The following is a 27,369-nucleotide window of genomic DNA, read 5'->3' as shown; positions in this document are numbered from 1 at the left end:
TGTTTTATTTCATTTTTATTTCCTCTTTTTATTCTCAGCTAGCACTTGAAATGCATCTAAGTAGGACATATCTGAATTCTAGATGTGTTTCTATAATTGTGTATTAAAGGGCCATTAAATGTGGCAGCCTGAAGCAGGCCTCTGTAGTTAATGAATATATGAGCTTCCTAATGAGTATATGTGCTTCCACAGTCTTGTTTTTTTCCCTAGAATATTAAAGTGTGGCCCAGAGAATAAAACAGGCTAATCTGCTGATGATTAGGAATTTGCAAACAGATTTCATTGTCTCCTGTCTTTAATTAGACTTTAAAAAACAACTTCCTAAGTCTTGTATTTATTGAGCTGCAGGTATCCCTAGGTCTTACTGTAATAATTGGAATGCTTGAATAGCATTGCAATTATTTGTTATTCAGGTGAAGCCTCACATCTGTTCTGGGCTTTTCCAATTATTTATCGACAAAATCTATATTTCATTGATGATAATCATATTTAGCTTTAAAGCTAAAAGCTTTAATCTATATTTCTAATTAAGTTTTAGCTGCCATATTTTGGATTTTAAGAATGATGAGCTGGAAGGAGTGAATCTTTGACCTATGAAAATTTCAGAAGGGAAGTATTTGTAAATTAAATTCAACTGAGCAACAGTGCTCATGAACCTTGGAATTTATAATAGCTTGTGGTTTTAATAGGGTAAGCTGCTTTAACAGTTGAATTTGGCAGGTTTAGCAGAGCAATAGTGATGTGACTTGAGAATATATGTATTGACTCAAACCAAGTAACCTGCTGTTGTCTCTGCAATGGCCAATTATAGATGCTTTAGGAAGATTGTAAAAAAAGAACTGTCTTTTGTGGTCCCCATGCTTGCAGCAACTATTGGGTCAGAAGCTTTCTGAGCAATGGATGACTTCATATTTTACAGCTACCAGGGGTTATTTCTTCTGAGAACTGGACAGAAGGAACTTGAAATAATAGATGAAAATATTTCTACAAAGAAATATTTTGGATGTGTTTTTTTGTTGTTGTTGTTGGTTTGTTTTGTTGTTTTTTTTTTTTTATTTTTTTTTTTGTGGGTTTTTTTTTTTTTTTTTTTTTTTGTTTATTTTTTTTTATTGTTGTTGTTGTTGTTGTTAATGACCCAGTGAGTTAGCTCTCACAGATATCAGTAGCCTAAAAATGCATGTTATAGCTGTACCTTGGCTGGCAAAGTCAGATTCAAAGGTAAGAGATGTGATGTATTTTCAAAGGCAAAAATTAACTTCCTACTTTGTTATTCTCTTCTGTGGTGGTAGACAGTAAAATTTGAGGGCTTTTATACATTTAACATGTTTAGATAATTTTCATAAAATTAATGTGTTATTGGTTGATGTGAAAGAGCTTGTATATTTTCATAAATCTATTTGTAGATTTTTTTCATATGTTCTCAGGAGGAGTTGAGGGAAAGCATATTTGTTTGCAGCAAAGCATGTTTTAAAACATTTATTTTCAGCTGTCATTTGGATCAAGACTTTATTTGCACTGTTGAACTCAATGAGTTCATCTGCTTCTTGTAGGAAAACCTTCAATGGTGGCATCAGTATTTTTAATTAACTAGCACTTCAAGTGTTTTAATTTTCTTGATTATGATCATGCCAGGGTTCAAAGGGATCAAAAAGATGAGTTAGGGAGACAGGCAGCTGATAGAGGTTGTACAAATGCAGTCTAGAATCTGCAAAAATGGGTAAGTTTGCATTGATTTCAGTTTACTTCAGTGGGTATTAGACAGCCAAATTTGGGCAGAAGCCTTAAATGTTTTGTGAATCTCGGTCATTAGTTAAATTTTAAATGAGATCTTCACAAAACATAATTCTCCTAAGCTTGTATTCTGTCCCAGTTTGCTCTTGTGGTGTACAAATCCCTTCACAACATTTAAATTTTCGTTTCTTTTCTATTGGTGTTTAATTTGGGCTTTTCTGAGACTGCCCACAGCAGCTGTTGCTTGCTGGTGGTGATTGGACTGTGTCTGACCATATCCCTGTGCAGAAATCTGGAATGTGCTCCAGTGGCAGAGGTGACTCTATATGTCACTTGTTAATAGAAAGTGTGGCTGACGCTGAAATTCTGAAAATTGGTTACATGGAACCCTTCTATTGCTTTGACCCTGTGCTTCTGAATAAGGCCTTTAGAATTGGGAAATGATTAGTGATGTTTTGTCAACTGGATGAGACAAAGTAGTTTGGTTACTTGCATTCCATACCTCAGGCTTTTTTTCTTTCATATCTTGCAGGAATACTTGCTGTCGGGTGCTGACATCATTGAAACCAACACTTTCAGCAGCACCCGAGTTGCCCAGGCTGACTACGGCCTTGAGCATTTGGTAAGAATGCTAAACTATTTACACATTAAAATATTAATCATGTCCTAGCAATCAAGATTACCTTTGTCCTAGGATTCATTGGTGTTGTGCTTATTGGCTGCATACTGCCTCTTGAGCCATGTGATGGGATCATAGATCCTTTCTGCTGCTGTGGACAATTGCACTTGCTGTGTCACAGACATAATATGCTTCTTGTTGGCAGAGGTACAGGCAATAATAATTAGCCCTAAATTTTGTGTGAGCATTCACAGGATTACTCAGTTCTGTGAACAGGGATGCTGTGCTTCAGTCCTTCCAACTTACCAAATGCCACAATGGAACTGCTTTTTTCCTGGATATTGCATATATGTTGTTTGTGCTGGTGTATGTAGAAGTCCTTTCTAGTTTGCATTTATTGTGCCTATTATTTGTTATGTATTGTTTTGAGAATTTGGGGGAAATATGTGAAAATAAACACTTGGAAATACACTACTTGAATAAAAAGTGAACTTAAGAGTAGGCTAATTGTGTCATCAAAGTCGTGTCCTTCAGCTTGATCTCATCAGGATTTATTACCTAAAGAATGGAATTTTATGATTAGCAGCTGTAGGCTGAGGCATGCCTGGGATGAACCTGCCGTGTAACACTGTGGCTGAGGTGTATTCTTTCCTTTTGTAACTGTTCCTTTTGAAGCCTGGTAATAGTGCTGATACATACTTTTGTGACTTGGGGAACCTTGGGAATGTAGAGTGAGCTGCTGGATGCAAGTGTTGTGTTTCTTTGAGGATGAGTTACTCTGGCCTGAACTAAAGACTTCTCAGTAATTTTCTGTAATTGTTCCAGGCATATCGATTAAACAGAGTTTCTGCACAGGTGGCCAGAAAAGCAGCAGACACTGTAACTGCTCAGACAGGTTAGTATTATTTTAACTTTTTACTTGTTTGTGGTTTTGACAAGTTGCAGTCTTTGAAATGTTGCTTACTAGAGGATAGCTTGATGGTTTACATTATGGAGACATAAAACGATGCTGTGCATGTTTGCGAGTTAGGCGCAGTAACAGCAATTTCGTATCTCTATATATAGCACAATAATTTCAGTATGTTTGAAGGATTTAGTCCTTAAGGTGTTTTTCAGCACAGCTGTCCTGTGCCTGTCTGGTTCATGCTGCAGGGGATACACATCTTCAGATGTGTTTTAGGGAAAATAAATTCAGCAGGGACTGTTAGAAGTTCCTTATGTTTGTATGGCACAAGTCTGTGTACTCCAGAATTAGGATAGCAGATTGTAGGTAAATGTGGATTACCAGTTAATCCCAGTGTTTGTCTAGTGGTTCAGCTTTACTTGGTAACTAATGAAATCATCTAAGTATTTTCATTTCATTTCTACAGGTGCCTTCCAGGCATTCTGTGTGCGGGGTTAGAGCTCCGTTACTCTGCTGTAGACAGTGCTGTCTTTCAAAGACTCATTGCTGCTTGTATTCCACAACCAAACTGTATTTCAGGCTAGCAGTGCTGCTGCTGATAGCACCTTACTGATGATCCATAGTGTGTAATAAAAAAAATAAGATTTGGAATATGCTTTTTAAAAGTGGAAGTTTTATGATACATGCCAGAATATTCAAATATGGTTGTGTAGTGAAAAATGCCAGGACAGTTCTGTGCTGTGTATTTAGGATCATTGAATGAAGTTTCTTGTGTTAGAGACAAATGATTCTTAGAAGAAAAATTAACTGGAACAGCTGACCTTTTTAGAAATGTTCTTTTGTCCTGTGAGTATACACCGAACATCCTGCTGGATTGAAATAAAAAAGTCACCTGTGCTGAGTGATCCTGCACTGGCTGAACTCTAGATTTGAGACAAGAGGTTACTGTTTTATAGTTCTCCATCCTTGAATGATATGCATGTCTTGGTGTCCTTGGAGGTACTTTACATTGACTGTCACTGTAAAGCCAGAGACAAATAGTTTAGGGTTTTTTTCCCCTCCTGTGTCTTGGTCTAGGAATTAGGAGATATGTTGCTGGAGCCATGGGTCCAACAAACAGGACACTCTCTGTGTCACCATCGGTGGAGAGACCAGATTACAGGAACATAAGTAAGTATTTATAACCATCAGGTTATTTGGTTTAGGCAGTGGTCTTGAAAGACTTCACCAGATAAAGTTAACATCATTCCTGTTTTACAGCTTTCGATGAACTGGTTGAAGCCTATACAGAGCAAGCCAAAGGACTTTTGGATGGAGGAGTTGACATCTTACTGGTGGAAACCATATTTGATACTGCCAATGCTAAGGTGAGACTTCTAGAGGGAAAAAACCCACCACATTAACGTAAGTATTTGGTGTACTACCTGAGGAAACTCAAGATAATATTCTTTGAGCTATCAGCTGCTGTTTACTAAAAACATGAAAAGACTCTTCAGTTGATAGCAAGTGAGTAGAATGTGAGGAGATGGTTTTTAATCAGCCTTTTCCAGAAGGTGTCTCTTAATATGTGCCATTTGTATCTTTCTGGCTGTCTGTGCCAGCTGTCCTCTTATTCCCAGAAGCTCCACTGTATTGCTCAATATCTCCAAATGCTTCTGATTGTATTTTTCACTGTAAGCATGTCTGTTCAAAGGGTAGCTGTGATGCCCACTGGAGAGGGAATGTTCAGTGAATCTGGTTTCAGGCATGGGAAGGCTTGTAAGGCAGTTCTATTAAAAGGTGTTTTCTAGAGGGGAAATCTGCCATCAGTTTTAAGAAAGAATAATTTGGAATAGAAGATTAGAAGGGTAAAATTGAAGGAATAAAATGTTGAAATATGCCACATTTCATGGGATTTTAACACCTCCTTTTATCTAATAACTGCTCAGTGCAGAGGGTGTAATTGTTAGAGTACTTAAAAATGTCTTGCCGTTTATGTGAAGAGTCTGGCTGGATATGTACAGCATGTTTCTTTAGGCTTTTGCCACAGGCTGAATAGCGTGTGCAGTGACATCACTTGCCCTTTGCAGATCTGACCAGTCATTATGGAGGTTTGGCTAGGAGTCTGTAAGCTTAACATAATGCTAAGGGCATGTTCACAGGCAACTTTCTTACCCTAAGGAGAGAGGGCATTTTCAGGACTCTCAAAGGAGTCACTTGCAGTTCTTACTGTAAAAATCTGTGGTGGTTGGAACCCTTTAGAAACCACATGTCTAAACAGACTCAAGGCCAGTGAATGTGTACTGGGAAGAGTACATTCAACCATATTTGGGGTGGGGATTTGGCTGCAGGTAGGAGGGAGAAGTACTTGCTGGCATGATTTGGCTTTTACAGTAGTCTTGGTCTCCTTTAGTTTCCATCTGATACTTCCTTTCTGCTTGTTACCAAAATGTGTTTTGGAACACCTGGAAGATATTGGGGTGAGGGTAAAACTTCCTGACTGTAGTAAGTTCTGGCAGGCAATATGAGCTAGAAAGTTGTGTAAACAGCCATAGAATAAATGAATAAAAAAGGGCACCAAACCCATAGAAACAAAAAGAAATGAACAATCTGAAGAACTCTCAAAACATCATTAATGTTTTCCAACATATTCTTCTGTAGGCAGCTCTTTTTGCACTCCAGATGTTGTTTGAGGAAGAGTATGCTTCACGACCCATATTTGTAAGTATATTTCAATATTTTACATATCCTTAAGCTTCATTTGTGAGCTAGTTGAGATGGCAGTTGATTAAAGTGCTTTGAAATGAAGGAAATGAGTTTATTGGAAATGTACTTTTCCTCATGTGATTGTGAAAGTAAAACCTCTTACAGTTTTGGGAAATCAAATTGGATAGCTCTGTTCAGCAGATCAAGCCATAGACTAAGGAATGACTTTTTTCAGCATGTATTCATTCTGTATATTTCCACAAGAAAAGGTCTAATGATGGGGTTTTTTTCAGGCTTGCTGTCTTGAGGGCAATAGGAACCAGTGCTCTAAGGATGAAATTAAGCAAATTCTGACATATTTTCAAGTAGAATGGGTGGCCATTTGAAATCAGAAAAATCTATCTTACTCTCCATATTCTTTCTCTGATGTGTCTTTTTCTGATAGTTTCCAGTCATGAATGCATTGGAAGAAATACAGGAGAAGGATAAGATTGTTTTGAAAGTTCTATGTATTCTTCCAGTTTTATATAGTTTGCAGTCCAGGCTTTCTGATTTACAGTTGGTATCTGTAGGCTTTTGTTGAATGTCTTTACTCCCTCCTTGCATCTGTCTTCAAACCTATGTGGGACCTAGACATCTTCAAAACTGTAACTTTCACAGCTTATGAATGTGCTGGTTTGAAAGTTTGCTTACTTCTGGGCAGTCCGCCTGATAACTTCTGTTGTGTCTTGCCATTTCTCTCTTGCAAGTGATAATGAACAGCTGTTCTGTGTTCCCTCTGCTGCATAGTCATGGCATTTGTAGTCCTTTGTGAAAGCCTCTTTTAGTCATCACTTTTTCAGCCTCTTTTTCAGAAGAGTCCTATTTAGCTGTTCCATTTGGTTCATTCATTACTGTCCCATTTTTGTTTTCCACTTCCTCAAGTCAAAATGGAATGACAATAGAATACAGCATTCGAAGTGCAGACATCAGGGATTGTGTCATAGCCTGGTGGTGTTCCCTGCCTCTCTCTGTAGTTTCTGATGTTTTGTTTCATTGCTGGTGAGCTTGGAAATCGCATTCATAAAAGTCTCATTTGTTACTTAGTTTAGCTTCTAGAACCAGTAAAGACTGGTTTGGAGTTGTCATTGTCTAGAACTTCTGTGTTCACGACTTTGTACTTGGTCAGTAAACACGGGGAGTTTTCTGAGTTGACTTTTTGTCTTCATTGCCCTGGATAGAGTCATCCTTGAGCCTGGTTCCTCATTCTTTGTTCGCTTTTCAATTCAGTTATGTTGAGAAGTTACAACCTGTAGCACACTGTCTAAGATTCCACTGATGGCATTCCTTGACTGAGTACTTTGAAGGTGGGAAGTGGTATCAATATTAAAGCATGCTTTGGCATAAATAGTAGATTTGCATGAAGTCTTCTAAACCCATTCCATATTCTGGAAAAAAACACCTTTTAGACCTGGTGCTGCGGTGCAGGAATGCTACTCTGCAAATCAGTGCCCTCACTGAGATTCTCCAAACCATGTGCCTCTTTCTTGCTCCCCCACTTTCTTCCCCTCTCCCTTTTCCTATGGCAGGAAGGAGATGAGAATTAGAAGCACAAAAGACAAAGATCAGGGGTTGAGAACAGTTTGCTGGAAACAGCAATAAGAAAAGGAAGAGTAACAGCAACAATCTTAATAACAAAAGTGTATAAAAGAGCAGGTGACTCAAAAATGCTCACCATGGAGCTCAACCTGACTGCAGCCACTCCACCCTGACTGCTCCCTCTGGCTTGGGACTGGCATCTCCCAACTGCTACCTCTGCCTCCGAGCTGGTGTTACCCCACTGCTCTGTCCCACTGGAAGGAGCCCCTTATTCCTGGAGAGTCTCCCTTCTCCCACGCCTGGCAATGATGTGGTATAGCCTCTGTTGTCCTAGCCATGCCCCCTCCCGGCTACTGCAAGAATTGCCTTTATCCTGGCCAGAGCCAGGACATCTGAGGAGCCTTTCCCTGGCTCATTCGGTTGCCTCCCAGATTCTCAACTTCATAGTTGTTAGTTGGTGTCGAGACATTATTTATTATTTGCACATCTCTTTCTGTGTACTGCTCAAGAAGTGTGATTATACAGGTTAAAACTTGTACTTCCACTACTAAGTTGCAACATTCGAGGTTCCCTTGTGGGGAAAGGAGTAACTTGTTTTTAAGTTCTCCACCACCTCTCCCACCTTTCCACCAACCACCACCAAACAACTTAATAACAGCTGTAAGACCTGAAATAACTTAAATGGGGAGGTGAGGAGAAGGTGGCTGCTGACAGCTGCCTGAACAAAAATCCCCTGCAAATTGGTTCAGAGGCTGTCACCAGAATGACACCATGATACTCATGCTAGCTGGGAAGCTGGGTGGTTCAGAGTAGATTTCTCCTTTCCCTTTCCTTTTCCCTTTCCCTTTCCCTTTCCTTTCCTTTTTTCCCTCCTTGGGAGGGAGGAGAGAGGGAAAGACAAAATCCTTTGACCACTTTTCTTTCTCCTAGAAAAATATTTAAACATTTATGTGGTAAAAGTGGTTTAATTTTTCTGTTTTGTGTTGTGCCTCATCACTTTAAGTTGAGCACAGGTTTGAGTATATATAACTCTACTTTGAGTTATAGTAGGTCATCCATTTTAATTTTCCATTTTGTTGTGCATTTAATTCTCCTTTCTCTGTGTTCAATTGATATTTAGGTTTCTGGAACTATTGTGGATAGGAGTGGGCGTACCCTCTCTGGCCAGACAGGAGAGGCATTTGTCATTAGTGTTTCCCACAGTAAGCCACTTTGGTAAGGAAATGTATCCTTCATTCTCTTAGTTAATTATTTGTAAATTGATACTCTTTTCTATTTTAACTCTTGCTTGCAGCTAACTGGAGGCTGTAAAACCGTGGTCATATGTAATCATGAGCATTGCTAACGTGTTTTTCTGTCACTCCCTCAAACAGAAATTATGTTTCTAAGGAAGGCCTGAATTTTGAATACATTGCTTTAAATAATCTGGGGCTTTGTGTTTACACTGAAATTACAATTAGGTCAAAATTTGAAACTGTAGTTTGCCATCTCCTACTGTCTTGGGCTGTGCAAGAAGCCAATCCCTGGTACAGGCAGAACTTGTATCTCTTTCTTAGAGGGAAGCAGTGCCAGCTTGGGTGTCTTGAAAGAACAAAGCATAAGATACTATTGTAGTGTTCTTTTTACTGAACTCTTGGAAAAATGTGCCCTGAGTGTTTTTCTCAAGGACATGCATTGTTGTTTTGAGAGCTCCTGATGCCTCCATTTACTTTAATTCTTTTCTATCCAGGCAGAAAAGTACAAATAAATATGAGGTTAAAATCTGTGCAAATGGATATGTCAGACTTGGTCATTGTACAAGGTTTTGCATGTTCATTTGAATACCTTCCCCTGGTTTTCTGTTCTTCTGTATTTCTTTACCTTGTTCTACCTCCTTCTTGTCTTTTCTTCCCTCTGCCTTTTTCACTCCCAGGTTGGTTCTCTTCACACAAAAGCATAGACCAGAAATAGATGGTTTTTTTCTTAGAGTATTCTAACTGAAAGCATTTAGTTCACTGTTAGTAGTGCACACCATGCACATTATGATGAGCCATTGTTTGTTTTTACAACAAAATTTTAGCTAAACCACGCAATCTGTCATCTCAGTGATGCAGAAGCAGAAGACTGCATTCACAGTTTTCCTGACTTGCCCTTGAGGCTCCACTTTCCCAGACCAGACGGTGTTCCAGAAGTAACATATGGAGCTTCTTGGAACAGGGTGGTAGTTGACTTCTTCTCTCAGCATCACGGCCTCGTGATCCATATTTGGCATGAGTCTGTCTCAGATAATTTTGCTCTAACTCTTTTGAAAGAGCAGGGCACTGGAGCAGAAATCAAGAATTTATTAAAGCATATTTCATAAAAGCTGTCTTATGGGTCTCAATGTTTAGGGCCTGTTTCTCATTTGTGAAAAGGCTACTGTACAGCACAGTAGCAGAAGGGTTTTAGTGGTTGGAACAGATTGCATTTAATGTTGTTTCTGTGGCCAAATTGGTGCAGAGTGACTTTAGGGTTGAGAAAATGCTGATTAATAGTAGTGTCCTAGGAACTGTGTTATATGTATTCATGTGTTTCTGTTTAGGTTGTGTAAGCCCTGATTAGGGTGATGTGTCATCCTTAATTCAGTTTGGTTTGGAGCCCACTCTTAAAAATGTGTGCTTTGTGTCAGGGTGATGGAGGTGGTAGCTGAGAAATTCATGAACTGTATCTAGTAAGTGCTGAAAGATATGTGTCAAGCTGCTTGCCATGAAAGATGCTCAGATGTGTTGTTTCAGATCCTATGATTGTTTCTATTGTGGCAGCATTGAGAATCTATTGTGGCAGCATTGAGAAGACAGACACTGAGTTTTGGGCCATAATGTGGATTTTGTTCTGGTCTCAGGGGTGCTCTGCAGCCTTATCTTTCACAGGAGTTTATCTATGACTGTGGTGGAGAAATGAGCAAGAGAGGGAGGTGATTAAAATGGGTGTGTGGTGGTTGTACTAGGGTAGCAGTGACAGAATATCAGCTATCTGCCTCAAGGCTGCTGGCTTTTAAGGCATGTTTAAGAGTTTGCTTGTCTCAAATGTTTTCTTGCATGATGTTGAGTGCTGTGAGGAGATTATAGTGGCCACAGAAGCCACTTTTTGTCTCTGAATAAAAATGCATGTCTGTGCTACAGTTCTGAGAGAAGTAATGTTCATGAATGTACTTGTCAGCAACCCCTGTAATGGGTAGTAATTCAGGGAGTTTGGAGTGTGGGGCGTATGAGCTGGAAGCTTGTAAATTGAATTACTTAAGGCTAGGAAATGCACTGCATTTCTCTGCATTTGATAAGAGCAGTCTTGCTAACTGTTCTTGGCTTGCCTTGCTTTGAAAATCTTGAGTGTGGGGGAAGTGAATTTCACACTTTGAAATAAATTTCAGGAAACATGTAAAAGATATTACATACTATCTACAAGAGAATTTTCTGTATTTAATACAAATGGAGATATTTTGAATGCAAGTCTCATTTATTTATTCAATTTATGTCATTGAATGAAAGAAAATGATTGTTTCCCATACACTGGTAAAATTGTTTAGAAACTTATTAATGTAAAAATTCTTCTGCTGTAGTGCTGTCTTGGTTAGTAAGATGTGGCAGATTCAGTTGCCCAAGCTTAGTGCTGCCATGAGGGGAGGCACTTGCTCTTTTCCATAGTTGACATAATTTGAGTATAATTTGTAAAGAAAATGATGAGTTAGCAGCTTGAAGCAGGTCTTGCCTTTTCAGTCTCTTTTTGTACCTTTTCCTGTAGCACAAGACTCCTTTCCAATCTGCCATTCTCATTCCACTTCTTCTCTCTCTTACCTAGAAAATACAGAGCCGTCGTGTTGCTGCAGTTGCTGTCAAAATGCTGCCACTTTCCTCCTGGATTTTGAAATGAAATCTTGATTTATTGTTCCCAGTTCAATTCAGTCCAGCCCCCTTTCCTCTCGTGCTTTTCTTCCACTCGAGGGTTCTCCTTTTGCACAGTCATGCTGTATTGGTGATGATTAAAGAAATTGAAGATCAGGTTGGTTTTGTTCTAGATGATTGCGGGAGCAGTTGCCAGCACTAACATTCATCTGTTCTGTTTGTAAAAGGTGTTTTTACTTCAACATAATTTTTGAAAATTTATTTTCCAGTATTGGCTTAAATTGTGCTTTAGGGGCAGTTGAAATGCGTCCATTCATTGAAACAATTGGAAAATGTACAACCGCCTACATCATCTGTTACCCCAATGCAGGTGTGTTGGTGCACATGTTCCTATGCTTACAGGCACATGAAATGTAGCTAACCTCTTCCATCTCCTTAGCAATAATAGAGTTGAAGTAGCTTGAAAACATGATTGCTTTTACTATTAAAGAGAGAGTAAGAATATTTTAAACTGCTGAAAGTAACTGTTGCTAGTTCTGTGACAGTGAATCCAGAATGCTTTCTTGCATTATTAATAATCTGCTGAGTAGTGATTGCAAGGGTGATGAGGCGCTTTAGTTCTCATACAATGGCTTTAAATGGGCCTTTTATGGATTTTACTTCTGTTCTTTTGGACTTGAAACAAATTGTAATACTAAAAAAATATTGTTTTAAGGTCTTCCCAATACTTTTGGTGGTTATGATGAAACTCCAGAAGTGACTGCCGAACATATAAAGGTACAAAATACTTCTTCTGATTATGTCATATCTGATGTACTAGTAGACAAGAACTCTGCTTGTATCCTGTGCACACTTGTTACAATATTTGGGTTGGATTTTTTTTGCCTTCAGATGGCTATATATGTCATTTGGATTGTTTATAGACAATTTGCTGACTGATAGTGATTTGAAGTATCACACTAGGAAAACTACTTAGGAAACTGAAAGCCTTAATTACTTTTATGTATTAAGCTAAGGGTTCCTGCCGCTTGATCTGTACATGTTACTCATTGCACTCCTGTGTTCTTACTGTTATATTTCGTAATTGTTCAAAAAGCTGAGTGGTGGTTATGAACTTGGCACAATTTTGCAGAGTTGTGTGTACAGAAACTGATGATGTTGGGGGTGTTCCAGTGCAGGGTGTCCTTCCCCATGCCACTGGATCTGTGCAAGACAGAACTGTGTGTCTGAAGCTGCAGTGTGTCAGCAAGAATACGGTATAAAATAGGCCAGTTTCAAATGTAGTTTCTTGAAATTACCTGTTGAAATTGCTGGTTAGCCTTGGGAATCCAATCTCAAAACAAATCCTAAAGAGACAATATAGTGCTAGTTGTTTTCTTAATTTACTGTTTTTCTTGTGAGCTCCTTGAATTGCTTCACTTGTAGAGAAAAATAAATAAGTAATGTAGCTTTAGTAACTTTGAACAAAATGTTCCTTCCTCTTACAGAATTTTGCTTTGGATGGTTTGGTCAACATAGTTGGAGGTTGCTGTGGTACCACACCAGCACATATCAGGTACTTCATGTGCTACAGCTCTGGGGGACTGCCAAGTATATTTAAATGCTGCTTCTGTGGCACAATATTCCATGGCTTGTCTTGGAGCTTCCTGAAAAGATGGATCACTTGAATGCAGCAATATATGAAGTGGTAACAATGTGGCTTTTATACCTGTGCCTGTCATGAAGAATGATTAGAGGCATGGTTCAAGCAAGGATTAGACCTCTTTGGTTTTGTCATCTAAAATTGTTCTGGAATTACTTCTCCCTCTTTATTGATGGACAGAACAGACTTCCCATTCTCTGCTTTATTGTGCTTTATCTTGTTTCTGTTTTTTGCAGTCTTAGCCACAAGGTGAAACTTACGGTTTCCCTTGATGGTAGATGCAAGGAAGGGGTGTGTGTATGTTTGTTAGGGAAATTCCTAAATAGAAGTTCTGTGAATGCTGTACAGCTGGTGCTGGTCCTGGCTAGTCAGAAGGAGCATTTGATGTCTTTCTGACTGCAAGTAGGTCAGTGGGAAAGCCTTCTTTTTTCACTTGAACTCAAAAAAGAAAGGGCCATTGTGATTAATTTTTATGCTCATATAAACTGGGAAGGGGTGACATGTAAACATGTAGAGGACAGCGTGTGTCAGTCCTGACTAGAGTGAAGAGAAAGTGAGTGTGAACAGCATGAGTCATTCTGGCATCGGAGAAATGTGTCTCAGTACAGAACAATGTTGGTCCCTTGGGGTATGTTTTGTTTTGTTGGTTGGTTTGTTTTTTGTGGGAGTGATTGTTGGGTTTTTTTGTCTGCTTCATTTTGGGTTTGTTTTTTGCGTCTTTGGGTTTGGGTTTTTGTTTGTTTGTTTGTTTTGTTAGCTTGGGGTTTTGTGTGTCTTTTTGGGTTGATTTGTTTTGGTTTTTCAGTCATTAGCAGTTGCTCAGCTCAGCAAGTCATGAATTATGGTTAAGAGTCAGTGTGGTTGAGGACTGATTCTGAAATCCTTCAAGTGTCCCATTGTATCTCATTCTGTTTTTGAAAAACCTTCAGCCTTGTACATTTCCTTTCAATAGCTATGTTAGGATCTTCTGGGAGTATGTTTTTGCCTTTGGCCTCACAGAGTGAAACTATCTAATTAGCGTTGTCTCTACAGGGCTAAATTGGAAATGTAGCTATATGTCTAGTATATTCCGTTTGAGTCTTGTCTGGAGTAATTTAATTCTAGTTGAAAACTTTACTTTCTTATTTCTGTAAAATCCAGAAAAATTGCGGAAGCTGTGAAATTCTGTAAGCCTCGTGTTCCACCTTCTCTCTCTCAAGGATACATGCTGCTGTCAGGTAAAGTGTGTCCCGGTTCAAGTTTCATAGCTAATCCAAGTTTCCTTTATAAATTTATTGGCTGTTTTCTGCTGATCAGAACAACACTCTGAATGTCTGGTTCTACCTGCATCCTGCAAGCTTATGAATGTGTAACCAGACCTAGGTCTTACTGTTTTGGCTAAAGAAGTAGTAGAACATTTTTGTTGCCATCTTTTATAATACAATCACGCCAGCGTATTTACTCTGTAGATGTGTTGTAAAGGTGAATGAGTATCTTTGTCTTCACTTTACAACAGAGAGACCGGGTAATTTGGCTACAGTTATTGGCAGAGCTGGGATGAGATGGTGATGTACACCAGCTGTGAAAGGGCTGCCCTGTCTCACTCAGATGCGGATTCAGTTGTACTGTGACTGTGTTCCAGCAATACATCCAGGTCTAGAACATGTTTTCTATAAACAAAGTCTAGATCTGTATGTTCCACACTTTGGGCCTTCTTTTAAGCCTTTAAGCCATGTATCTGAGTAAAACAGTACCATCTTTTCAGTCTGACATTTTAACCTTAGGTCAAATCAGTTTAGCATAAATAAAATATATCATGGCTGGCTTGTGATGTTATGCCTTAGCTTATTTGGTTCTGCTGTAGAGTTTGTTTGCCTCTGCATTGCCTGCTACCCAAGAGTACAACTGGCCTTGTTTCTCTGAAATAGGTATGTGTTTATGAACTACCATTGTTGTCAGTCAATTCTTAGGGTGTCATGCATGAGGTAACACAGTTGAAAGTTGAGAGAACATACACAGAGATGTCCAAAGAATCATAGCTTAACTTCTGTACTGGAAAAGTTGGTTGTTATTTTTTGTGGGTCAGGTAAATTATTGATTGTCATTGAGGAAGAATAGAAAGATTTGGTGTATGTGTTGGTAATTGGTTCATTGCATTGCACTGCTAGTTACTCATTAGAGCACTGATGTGCTGAGAAATCACTATTTGTAGGGAGAGAGAGAGACCTATATTTTACAGTTCAGAAGAGAAATTTTGTCTTTCTTATGCAATTTTTTCTTTTCTGTTTTAACAAATATGTTCAAAAATATCTTTTTAAGGTCTGGAGCCATTCAGGATTGGGCCACACACCAACTTCGTTAATATTGGTGAACGCTGCAATGTTGCAGGATCACGGAAGTTTGCTAAACTCATCATGGAGGGCAACTACGAAGTATACATATTAACAATAATCTCATATGAACAATAATCTTTATAGCTGATGCTATGATTTTCCATTGCTCCATTACACTATTATTGTTTGTTTTGCTGGTACAAAGCACTATTCTACACCAGTTACAAGAGTAAGAAAATGTGAAGGATTTTTTTTTCACTGTTCTTTGTTTCTCTGCTTGCCAGCTACTAATAACTTTATGAGAAGGGCTTTACAAGGACTTCTTTTTTTTTTTTTTTTTTTTTTTTTTTTTTTGGACAAGTGTCACAGGAAAGTTTTTAATTTTTAATTTAGTTATACAGCTGGTAAAGGTTTAGCAAATTTCCTGGTCTGTGCTGCATCTAGGGGTTGATTTGCAGAGAAGAGGGGAAAGAAGGTGGGTGTAATCCTCTCTTTCAAGATACGAGGTACATCTGACTTGGGATAGATTATGTCACTGTGCAGCTCTGGCTCTCTCTCCCCTTCTTCACTTCCCCAATTCTGCTCAGCATTATGATGACATCTAAATGCTACCTACATTGATCTCTGACTCCAACATGCTCCATGAGCGTTGGTACAGAAAAAGATGCTTAGAAGGTAATTCTTTTCATGAAACTACTGCAGAGCAGAAATGAAGAGGCTGGAAGACTCATTCTTTACTAGTGTGAATTGATACTGTAACATTGAAACAAATAGTAGGGTGACTTTTCTTGAGAGCTGAGACTCTGCTCTGATACTCTGATGTTACTTCAAATCAAAATGAAATCCTTAGTATGTATTTTTGGAAGCCTGACTCTTAGGCTCGTAGAAGTCACGAAGCAGGTTAGGCCTATTAAATGGAGAGACCTCTAAACACAGGTTCTTAGGGACTCTGTAGAATGAGAGAAAAGTGAAAGTGAACAGGCATGGGTGTTCAGATATTTATGTAGGCTGGGGGAAAAGCTTTTCATTCTTAGCACTTGTGATTGTTCTGCAGTGGGCAAAAATGTTGAACAGCCTCTAAAAATTAAGTGTCCTGTCTTATAAAGCACCAGAGCTTGTGATGCAAGGCCCTTATTTCATACCATCACAGAGACTGTATTTTCCTGTAATTTTGTGCAGTCACAAGTCCTTGCTACCATGCAAATCTTAAATTATTCAGTTAAGCATATGACCAACTCCTTACAGTCAGTGATGCTACCAGCACATCAGGTCTCTGATGTCATGTTCTGTAAACAGATTAATTATAGATTGTTCCATAGTAGCAACTGGTTTGTATTGTTGTACATCACAGACCATTTCCTTATTTTCTTATAGGCTGTCTTACAAATTTTTTAATTTTTGACTGCATGCTTGGTTTGGAGAAGTAAAATGTTATCTTGAGAATAACTAGGATCTTTTTCTTCTCAATGTTGTTTTGGTTTTTGACTTTCTTCTTTAGGAAGCCCTGAGTGTAGCCAAATTGCAAGTTGAGATGGGGGCCCAGATTCTTGACATAAATATGGATGATGGGATGTTGGATGGCCCCGCTGCAATGACCAGATTTTGTAACTTGATTTCTTCGGAACCTGATATTGCAAAGGTTGTAATTGAGTTGCAATAAAGAACACGTTACTGACTTGCCATTTGCATGCAGAAGATGTAGATACAGTTTCATTTAATAACCACTTTACCTGCTTAGGCAGATTTAGTCTTCCCCTGAGAGGAAGGGATACTGTAATAGGGAAGGCCTTTGGATGAAACAGGCTTTTCTGTCTGTTTCACATAAATATCTGCCAGTCCTTTTCACTGGCTAGAAAAGCTGAATGCAGGTTCGTTCTGGAGCAGTTAGGAGCCATAATGTATATGTTGGCAGTGCATAATGGTACTGCTTTCCACAAAACTTAAGAGTTGCTATGGATATAGAATAGCTTTAAAAGATAGTTCTGCAATGTGCTTTCTCTAAAAATGAATATCTAAATCAGAAACACAAAGTATTACAGAGAGAAGTATAGATCTCTGTATCATATGTGATGGAGCTGCCATGGAAGCTCTTAAAATAATTTTGCTCTTAATTTTGCATTTAAAGCAAAGTGAATCTCTGAATATCTTGTGGAAACTTTTATTTGTAAGTGCTGATTACTGTTGTGTGCATTTTTATGTGCCCATTTTTATTTGTCCAAATGGGCAAATAGCACATAGAACTGTAATTCCTACATTCTGTATGTTCTCCTGGCTTACTTTTCAATTTTTTACAGGTGCCATTATGCATAGACTCCTCAAATTTTTCAGTGATTGAAGCAGGTTTGAAATGTTGCCAAGGGAAATGCATTGTAAACAGCATCAGTCTAAAGGAAGGTGAGGGAGACTTTCTGGAGAAAGCGAGGAAAATTAAATTATATGGAGCAGCTGTGGTTGTTATGGCTTTTGATGAAGTGGGGCAGGTGAGTGCCACTTTAAGGGAGAAGTGTTTTTTGTCTGAATTGTAAGGCTTTCTTCATCTTTTTCAAGACACAGTTGTTTTGTTTCAGTGACACACAGTTGATTTAGAGAAGTTCTATGTAACCTTAGCAGTAGTTTTTACCCTGAATTGTGAGCATTTCTTATGCTGCTCAAATGCTTGAAGTATCCATGTACTGATCTAAGTGGAGCTCTGTTAGTTCAAGGGCAACTCTTGCTATTCAGACATGCTGGACTCTTCATTCATAAAACATATTTTTAGTTCAGAAACTGTTTCTCATGAGAGTGAAATCTTTATGAATTAATTTAGTTATGTCAAAACCGACGTATTAAACTTTGCATAGGACAATGAAACATTGGATAGTGAGATTGCTTTTTATAAGCAGAGTGAAAACTTCAGGTATAGGGTGGTGAATTTTAAATACAATATTATATATAATCCTTTTCTAATATTTGTGATGTTCACATTCTCAGTCTTGAGTCATTGGAGCTGTAAATGATTTTCAGAGAGTTTATTTTTTGTGTGGTCTGTAAGTTTCATGTCAAAACTCTTTTTCTTCACTAGGCAACAGAAACAGAAACCAAGATTGCAGTCTGTTCCAGAGCTTATCATCTCCTGGTGGAAAAAGTGCACTTCAATCCAAACGATATAATATTCGACCCTAATATTTTGACCATAGGAACTGGAATGGAAGAACATAACCTTTATGCTATAAATTTTATCAATGCTACTAAAACGATAAAAGTGAGTTGTAAGGTTATTTTAACTTGAAGTATATTGCTGAGATTATTTAAAATCCTAAGCCCTCATAAAGCAGAAAAACACTCCATTCTCTCTTCAAACAACAACAAAACTCTGCTGTAAAATGTTACACATTTTAGCCTAGTGAGGAGGACTACTCTTCTAAAGTCCAAACATTCCCCAATATTGCCGTATTTCCAGTAGAACAAATTCAGGTAGTTCTACAAATATATTTCAGTGCCTTCTCTGTACTGTAAATATACTACCTTAATTGAATGAGGTAATGATCACATTTATGTGCAAGTTAAAAGGACCTCTTTGAAGGTGTGCAGAAAGTGCTTTTTTTTAGTAAAATTCCTTTTTCTGTGGAAGGGATTAGTTCACCAACGTGACTTTTTATGTAAGCAAAATATGTGTAAAAAAGTGGAGCAGTGAAGAACATCACCTGCATACAGCCACGGAAACTGCACCGTTGTGTTTTGCAAGGTGCCTGGATAGATGTGGAGATGCTCTGTCAGTAGCAGTCTGGGGCTGAACACCCCACAGGCTGCTTTGTCTCCACAGGGGAAGTGGGGCTGCACCCTTGAAATCATCTGCTCCTGAGACATGCAAGCAGGCAGACTGGCTGCTCCTGTTTCCCGAGAAGTGGGGACAGGAAGAGCCAAAAGTAGGTTTGCATGGCGAAAATATGGAGTGCTGCAGTGGGAGGACTGATGTGTTCAGAATAGCACCTGTGACAGTGGAAACCACAGTAGCTGCTGGATCTTTCCTTTACTTGTAAATTTTCCTGCAGATTTGAATTTATTTTTATGAATTTGAGTAACTAGAAGGATCTGGAATGAGGAAAAGAGAAAGGGTGCATAGCCAATGCACTGAGCTCAGGGGCCAGCTGTTTCATGAAGTGAACGCTTTACTTAGATTTCCTTTTTGGAAAGCACTTTTCTAAAAATCTATGTGCAATTCCTATAGGAAACACTGCCAGGAGCCAGGATAAGTGGAGGTCTTTCCAATCTGTCCTTTTCCTTTCGAGGGATGGATGCCATTCGAGAAGCAATGCATGGAGTGTTCCTTTACCACGCAATTAAGGTATGATGTACTTTTGGCTTCCATCTGTTTGCACTTGGCAGATGTGCAGTGCTGTGTCTGACAGCCTTGTCTGGGGGATTCTGTATGGTTTTTTCCAGTATGGCATGGACATGGGAATTGTGAATGCTGGGAATCTGCCTGTGTATGATGATATCCACAAGGAATTGCTGCAGCTGTGTGAGAATCTAATCTGGAACAAAGATCCTGATGCGACCGAGAAACTTTTACATTATGCTCAGGTAACTTCCAGTTTTTAGCTTTGAACAGTAGTTAGCTTAGCACCTGAGCCTCACCCCCTCCCTGCAGGGGGTGGGTAAAACACCCTATAAACTGCACGTATCAGTGTAACTATGGGTGTAAGAATTTACTAATGATACTGCAAGTTATTAACACAGAATAAAATGAGTAATCTATGATAGATCAAACCTCTCCAGTTTCATGCTGTGGAAGAGCCCATGCCAGAGTTCTTCATATACTTCAGGACACCAAGCTGCATAGGCATCCTCTAAAGAAGAAAAACAACCTCTCAAAAAATAAGAAACAAAAATCCCAAACAAACTTTCCCCCGAAGAAAATCCTCACAAACCAACAAAAACAAACTAAAACCATAAAAAAAGGCCAACTCCTAAGCAAGCCAGTCTTCGTGCTGGAACTTAATTGACAAATGCACTGTGGGAGACAAATAGTAAATCTCTCTTCCTTGGAGTATATAAAAAAAGGTGAAATAGTTGCTTATGATTTGTGGCTGTGCCATAGACTTCCAGTTCATGTAATGTGTCAAGATTGAGGATCAGCTGTGTAGTGTTTTTGAGATGTTTTAGTGATGGTGGTGATAAAGGACAAAGATTACACATTGTCTGTAAGGTAACTGGTGAAATTCTGTTCTGAATGGAAGATAATGCAAAAATCCCCCTGGGTTAGGTGGCTCTCAGCTTCAAGTGCACAAGATTTGCCTGTTTTGTAGCTCCTAGGGCAGCATTTCTTTGCAGAGCTTCACTTGGTTTGTAGTTTACCCTGTGGTAGTGCATGCTTTGTAGTAACAGTGGCAACATGCTAAAAACTGGTACATGAAGGCTCACTATCTCTTGTGCTTAGGCTATTTTAGATTATGTTCTTGGTGTCAGTTCAGCTGGGAGTGATCTTGTCTGTTTAAGCTGAGCTGCACCATTGGGGTGTTCAAGATTGCATAAAGAGAAAGAAAAATAAAGGGAGAGTTAGAAAGGGGTTACTTGAGCAGTATTTCTGCTCAGTGTGGCTGAAGGCTGAATGTGAATTTAAATGGAGCCTTAAAAGCAGAAATGAAAGTGGATGATGATTCCTATGTCTATAAGTTTGGGAAGCCATTGTTGGAAAGTCTGCGTTTATTTATGGTGGTAGTTTTACTGAGGCAAAAAGGGGGAACTTAATCCTTGCAGATTTAGAGAATCAGTCTTCATTTGAAGTTTGAGATTAAAAGCCATTTTCCATGATGTACATAATTGCAGACATTCTCAAACACTGTTGTTCTTGCATGTCCACTTTACAGTGTCATGGTCATTTTTAGGCTGGAGTGGTTCCCTTGTTAAACTTTCTGGCCAGAGATTGAAGAGCACTTGGTATTATTTCAGTGAATCACATAAGGTGATTCCTGAGGTGGATAGTGACTTTTGGAGATCATCTACTACAAGCCCCCTACTCAAATCAGGGGCCAGGCAAGATCAGGTTGTTCAGGGACATGTCCAGTCAGATTTTTGATCTAACTAAGAATTAATATAACTCTACATTGTCTCCAGGCACCATTTTATTCTTCTTTTATTCCCTTTTACAATCTAGACATATGAGGGGAATAAGATTAGGCAACAAGAAGCTGTGAAGTTAGCTAATATTTCTATAAACATGAATAAAAGCTTGTTCTGTTTTCTGTTCCTGTGAATGAGGTCTTGTTTCCATGGCTTTATCTTTAAAAACTTGCTGATGAGCACTCAAATGTACAGGAAGTTCATACGGCCTGAGAGATGTCAGATTATGTCTAATAAATGAGTAAGGAGAAGAAATCACTTGGCTGAAGTGTGTTGGCTGAATTAATGGAGAAGGTGCTCTTCCACAAGCCTTCCTGGGGTGGGTGCTTGTGAACTTTCTTGCACTATGACACTCTTTTGGCCTCTGTGATCATAGCCAAGGGGAATATGAGTGTAAGACAAAGAGGATATGTGGTAGTTTAGGGCAATCTGTGTATGTGACAAACAGTAGTTTTGTAGGCTGACTGATTGAAAACACGTCTGTGATGCTGAATAACATAACCTATTCCAGCAGAAACTGAATTAGTGCCAAATTAATTAGAATTTAAAAATTAAATGTAATATGTGGGCCAGGAATCAATTTAAAATATGTTCCCAGAAGGAAATCCCTTAGGATTAGTCATGTCATCATTTTTACAAACATGAAAATTGTCAAACTGCTCTCTCTTTTTTTAAAAAATTATTTTGTTTACGTTTTCATTGAGGTATGTACCTTTTGGGATTTAGACTCCCTGGGTGCCTGTATTACATCACACGTGTTTGCAACATGATTTGCATGTATATAAACCTTTTGAATAGTCTAAAAGTATTTTATGAGTCAGTACTCTGAAATATTATTGTTTTTCTGAAAGTGAAGTCCATACTTGTACTTCTTATGCTTGCGAGCTCCTATGGATGTCTTTTCTTTTCAGAATCATGCTCAAGGAGGAAAAAAAGTTGTACAGTCTGATGAGTGGCGTAAAGGCTCTGTGGAGGAAAGGCTGGAATATGCTCTCATAAAGGTGAATCTGTGCAGAAAACTGTCCTACCCATCAGCACTCAGAGATGTGATCTCAGCTCAGACCTTAAGGGACATATTTGGTTTTAAAAGTTCTTCAGCTACCATTTTTTCACAAGCTGTTAATTAACAGTGAATAATAAATGCAACTAATCTATTAAACTTCAGTAACAGAGAAAACTGTAGAGGTGTGTCTTTAAGCTTCAGAAGTTGAAGTCTTTGACCCTTAATATTTTATTCCACTGGTATTGGTAGAAACATACTGCTTTTACTTTGGAACATACTTGTTTTACTTCCTAGGGCTTTTTATGATCCTTTAGTAGTACTGCACTGAGTGGCAGTTGCACTGTGGAAGCAACCTTTGAGTGGGTTTTTCCGATGACATAGTTAAGAAAAATTAACAAATCTGTTAATATTGGAGACTTGCTGTGAATAACTTTATCTGCCTGAGAGCTGTGGTGTTTTGATTCCTAAGAAGGCCTATATTTAATAGACATTTGAGGTATTTTTAAAGGCTGTTCCTATCTACAGTATCTGTATTTTCATTGTGGGGTTTTTCTTGGGAGAAGGCAACTAAATAAAAGTTGTATTTCTAGCAAGATAAAAGCTTCTTTTTTTTTTTTTTTTCCCTCAGGGCATTGAGAAGTATGTCACTGCAGATACAGAAGAAGCGAGATTAAATCAGGAAAAATATCCTAGACCTCTAAATGTAATTGAAGGGCCTTTGATGAATGGTATGAAAATTGTTGGTGATCTCTTTGGTGCTGGAAAGATGTTTCTGCCTCAGGTAAAGAGAAAATGTCATATATTTTCCTACTTTACAAAAACTAGCATCGTACAATGTAGCCAAAACACTCTATACTGGCTGTTTTTTCAGATACAGCACGGGAATTGTAAAAATTCCAGTACTGCTGAGAAACAGCCATTTTCTTAGTCTACTTTGGAACTTGACTTTCTTAGTGTATGGTTATGTTTGTTTCTGTTCTTCCTGAGTGTTTTTGCTTTATTTGAAATGCAGTTTTAAGTTTTAGCCCATGAAAAAGTGCAAGAGAGAAAAAAAGCCCAAATAAAATTTGCTGTGTTTAGCACCTTCCAAGTCTGCACCTGTCTGTAGCTTTTGGTTCTGTTGTGAGTGGTCTGGAAGCCTGCACTGTGGAAGAAAGTGTTGTGTCTAAAGCCTTAGCCCAGTAAGGCCAGCAGCATGCTGCCACAGAATGATCTGAAAACTGGCACCTGGGGTTGCAAATGAAGTTTCATTTATGGCCTGAATGAGAAGCTAAAAGAAAACTGAGGTTCTTCCTGTACTTTGTCTTTACTGATTATTCTGCCCCCACCTTTATCTGTGCAGGTGATAAAGTCTGCTCGAGTTATGAAGAAAGCAGTTGGCCACCTTATTCCCTATATGGAAAAAGAGAGAGAGGAAAGGAGAGCCAAGCAAGGCAGCACAGAAGAAGAGGCAAGATACAGTCCTTTGTGCTGTAGTTCTTTCATAGAATGCTATGACAAATACAGGAATTAATTGTTGCTATTTACATTTATTATGCTGGGGAGTTGATGCAGTCATATGGAAACTGGCAATCTCGGCATAATTTGAAGTAGGTTTGGAATTCATAAAGTGCAGATTTTGTGGAACTCTGCTTGGTGTGTGTCTAAGCTCACAAAGTTTTCTGAATGATGCCAATGTGCCTTTGTAGGCCCTTTATGCCGATGTTACTAATTTCTTGTGTTTTTACAGGTATTTAATTCTGGTGTTATTTATTCTAACTTTATGGCAGATTTTGCTACTTGCTTCTAATACTTCTGCCCTTGGTGAACTCTCTAATTCTCCTTTAAAATGTTTAATGGTTCCTAAATCTTTCCATTGTAAGAAATCTTCTTACAATGTATTTGCTGTGCATCTGTTGTGTGATTTTCCAGCATAAATGTACCAAATACAGCAAATAATTTGGAAAGAAAAAGCCATGCGTATCTTAATGAAAGAAAGAGAATCCCTTGTCTCTTCTCCCATGCTCCCTCTGGATGTGAAGGTGTCTTCTGTATCTCAAGTGAATCTGTTCTCTGGCTGTCACAAATCACATTTCACTTTGTCATCTCTCTCCAGCTCATGGTTGTCTCTTTTAATTCAGATGACAGTGCTGGTATTTGGCACCCTCTGTTTTGTTATGATGCTGTTTGAAGTTGTTAAAAATCACTACCCCATTGATTCCATAGGCAGTGGGTCTTCTGTGAACCCTCTGGCACTTAATTCTCTGGCTAAAAAGAGGTGAAGTGGAATTTGAGAGGTTCTAAAAAAGACAGCAAACACTCTCTAACAGTGTGAGTGAGATGTTCTGTGTGGCTGAGGAGAGCAGGAGGGAAAAGGCAGGACTTCTGTCATCCTGCTTTCTCTACTTTCTGCTGGGCAAGGGATGTAGTTCCTTCCTCTTAAAAAGACATGCCACTGATAGAGAATCAATGAAAGAGATAAAAGGGCTGCATCTATTCCCAAAGGACGTTGGCTTGAAGGAAAGTGATTTGTAGACTGGAAACTGATCTGTCTGATATTACCCAGGCCACTGTACCCTCTAGGACAGTTTTAGTCACAGACTGCCAGGAAATGCAAAGCGTTGCTAGTTACATTTGAGGATAAATAGCTGTGGCTGTGGATCTCTGTCAAAGATGAAAAAAAAGAAGGCCTTTGGATGCATGCCCAGAACTTGAGGACCTCCTTGCTTAAGACAATTGAAATAAGTGTGCCTTAAATAGGGTTTATTTCAAGTGGTATGTGCTGTTGCCCACGTTGCTTGCTACCCAGCAAAGATTTTTCTTCTTATGTGCAAATCCTTTTCTTTTTTTTTTTTTTTTAAATCAGTCACTAATTAAATCATCAGTAATTATTAGGTATGATTACGTATGTTACCTAATGTGGGGCAGCATGTTTTGTTCTTCTCCTGGTCCTTGTTTAATTTCTTTCCCCATTTTTCTCTTGCATTCCAGCAGTATATTTTCAGCTGCATAATCTTCTGTTGATGTAGTGAGATGGCTGACTTACAGATCTCCATTTTGCTTTCTCTATTCTCTGTCCTTCTGTAAAACAGAATCACTGGGAGATACTAGATTTTAGTAAACAGCAACATTGGTGGGGATCCAGGGATTTTATTCAACAAATGTGTTAGAAACACAGGAAATACTAAATACAGAACATCTCACTCACTATTACTCTTGGTAATATATGAAGATTTTTTAACCCATGATATTGCAACTGCAAAAGCAATGTAGCTTCATGAAATAGAAAGCTACTGTATATGTCCAGAAATATAACATGCTTCATAAAATGATTCGGTCATCCAGTTCTGCCATGTGCGAAGGAGATGAGATACTGTCTGGAAAAATATTTCATAGTTTCACATAGAATATGCTCAGGTTTCCACTTGATTTAAATTCTGTGCAGTTTATGTAGTTGCTCACTGGCATCTGATGCTGCAGCAACTGAGACATACTACTGTTATAGCCTGGAGCTGTTCCAAATGACAGCAGTGATTATACAACTAAAGAGGTATTGCCAAGTCCTGTGTCCTGGTGGAGAACTGCTGTGGGAAGTTCCACTGTTGTGCTACTGGCAGCACCCTTTGTCATGCTGAATGCCATCTAGCCTAGGACCTGCTTGTGACAGAACAGCTTCCTTTCTTCAAGCTGATCCTTCTTCAGTCTGTTCAGCTTGGGTAGTCTGAAGTAGCCTGATCACTGCACTGAAAACTCCCTTGATATTTGTGTGCGTAAAAATAAACCTCTTCTGCTTTTGCTGGTTCCTCTAATATCCCTTCTAAGTTTGCTGATAACCTGTTCTTTCCCAGCATTGCATCAAAAGATTGATCTTGATGCACAAACGGACATGTAATTATAAGTATTCATACCCTTTTGTTCTAAATATTTAATCTCTTTATTGGCAAGGTGTAGAGTTGGAGCAGAAGTACCTCAGGAGTTATTGTACTGCAAAAAAAGCTATCCAGATCTGAAATGGTCTTATCTGCTATTTTGTTTTTTAAAAAACAGATTTTTGAATAACTTCCATGCATTTTGTAAGAATAATTCATGTGCAAGTTTCTATTACCTGGATCTTTAAGATGGTTTTTAATACTTACTGTATTATTTGTTCTATGGTTTGCAGTTACTTGTACTGTAATAGAAGGCTGGGTCATGGATTAGGATTATACTGTTGAAGGATGTGTTCAAACATACCAAGGCTTCTGAGTAATTTAACTCTTGCTACTTCTTCAACTTCCAGGATCCTTACCAGGGTACAATAATACTGGCAACGGTGAAGGGAGACGTACATGATATCGGCAAGAACATTGTGGGGGTTGTTCTAGGCTGCAACAACTTCAGGTAAAGAGACCTTAGTGACTGGGAACACAGCTAGGGAAGGGTCAGTAATTCGTACCTCTCTGTAGCTGCAGCTGTGGTGATAACAAAGCTGGGCATTTCTTGGGAATTGTCCTCTGTTCCCCAGGTTGTGATAGGAAACACAGATCATAGCAGCTATTCCTAAATGCGGAGGCAAGAGGGAATATTGTGTCCTCCTTGAATACTGTTTTTCCTAACAAGTTGACTTCTGGGATGATGCTGCAGTTTAAAGTTTAACATCAGTTGGAATATGGATGAGAATTACAATTTTTGTATTTGTTTTATATCAGTTAAGTATAATAACTGTGATGTTTTTATAATGTCTGAAGAAATCAGATATGACAATTGCAGTGGGCAATACTATAAGTAGGTTGTGTTGGAAAGAATAGTCTTGTAAGATTCAAATGAATCTTGTAGTGTGTTTTTCATGTTGTTTGTTAACTATGAAGTTTTAAAAACTTGCTGAGGTATGCTTTCTTAAATAAGAGATGAGATTCTCATTCTCGTTCTGAACTTCAAAAGTTGGAACTGCAAGAAAAGTCAGGTCTTTTGTGGCCTG

The 27,369-nt window shown here is 38.6% G+C and overlaps 1 protein-coding gene across 5 annotated transcripts in view; it reads left to right on the top strand.

The window, feature by feature from the left end:
* MTR (5-methyltetrahydrofolate-homocysteine methyltransferase) overlaps window positions 1-27,369 on the top strand; it is a 49,338-nt gene that overhangs the window by 6,211 nt on the left and 15,758 nt on the right. For 4 of the 5 annotated variants that reach the window (XM_066315683.1, XM_066315681.1, XM_066315685.1 and 1 more), the window contains exons 3-22: window positions 2,264-2,353; window positions 3,176-3,245; window positions 4,332-4,424; window positions 4,515-4,621; window positions 5,895-5,954; window positions 8,638-8,732; window positions 11,644-11,744; window positions 12,090-12,151; window positions 12,862-12,929; window positions 14,157-14,233; window positions 15,315-15,427; window positions 16,827-16,967; window positions 17,623-17,808; window positions 18,390-18,569; window positions 19,536-19,652; window positions 19,751-19,891; window positions 22,342-22,431; window positions 23,062-23,214; window positions 23,776-23,883; window positions 26,692-26,792. In XM_066315683.1, the coding sequence (XP_066171780.1) occupies window positions 2,264-2,353; window positions 3,176-3,245; window positions 4,332-4,424; window positions 4,515-4,621; window positions 5,895-5,954; window positions 8,638-8,732; window positions 11,644-11,744; window positions 12,090-12,151; window positions 12,862-12,929; window positions 14,157-14,233; window positions 15,315-15,427; window positions 16,827-16,967; window positions 17,623-17,808; window positions 18,390-18,569; window positions 19,536-19,652; window positions 19,751-19,891; window positions 22,342-22,431; window positions 23,062-23,214; window positions 23,776-23,883; window positions 26,692-26,792 (2,153 nt within the window). Of the gene's footprint in view, window positions 1-2,263; window positions 2,354-3,175; window positions 3,246-4,331; window positions 4,425-4,514; window positions 4,622-5,894; window positions 5,955-8,637; window positions 8,733-11,643; window positions 11,745-12,089; window positions 12,152-12,861; window positions 12,930-14,156; window positions 14,234-15,314; window positions 15,428-16,826; window positions 16,968-17,622; window positions 17,809-18,389; window positions 18,570-19,535; window positions 19,653-19,750; window positions 19,892-22,341; window positions 22,432-23,061; window positions 23,215-23,775; window positions 23,884-26,691; window positions 26,793-27,369 lie in introns of those variants that run through there. The other variant, XM_066315684.1, reaches the window with a different exon arrangement.

This window comes from Sylvia atricapilla, chromosome 3 (genome assembly GCF_009819655.1).
Source record: "Sylvia atricapilla isolate bSylAtr1 chromosome 3, bSylAtr1.pri, whole genome shotgun sequence".
In the NCBI taxonomy this organism is placed as follows: domain Eukaryota; kingdom Metazoa; phylum Chordata; class Aves; order Passeriformes; family Sylviidae; genus Sylvia; species Sylvia atricapilla.
Note: the sequence above shows the minus strand (reverse complement) of the source record. Positions and strands in the feature narration are given on the sequence as shown.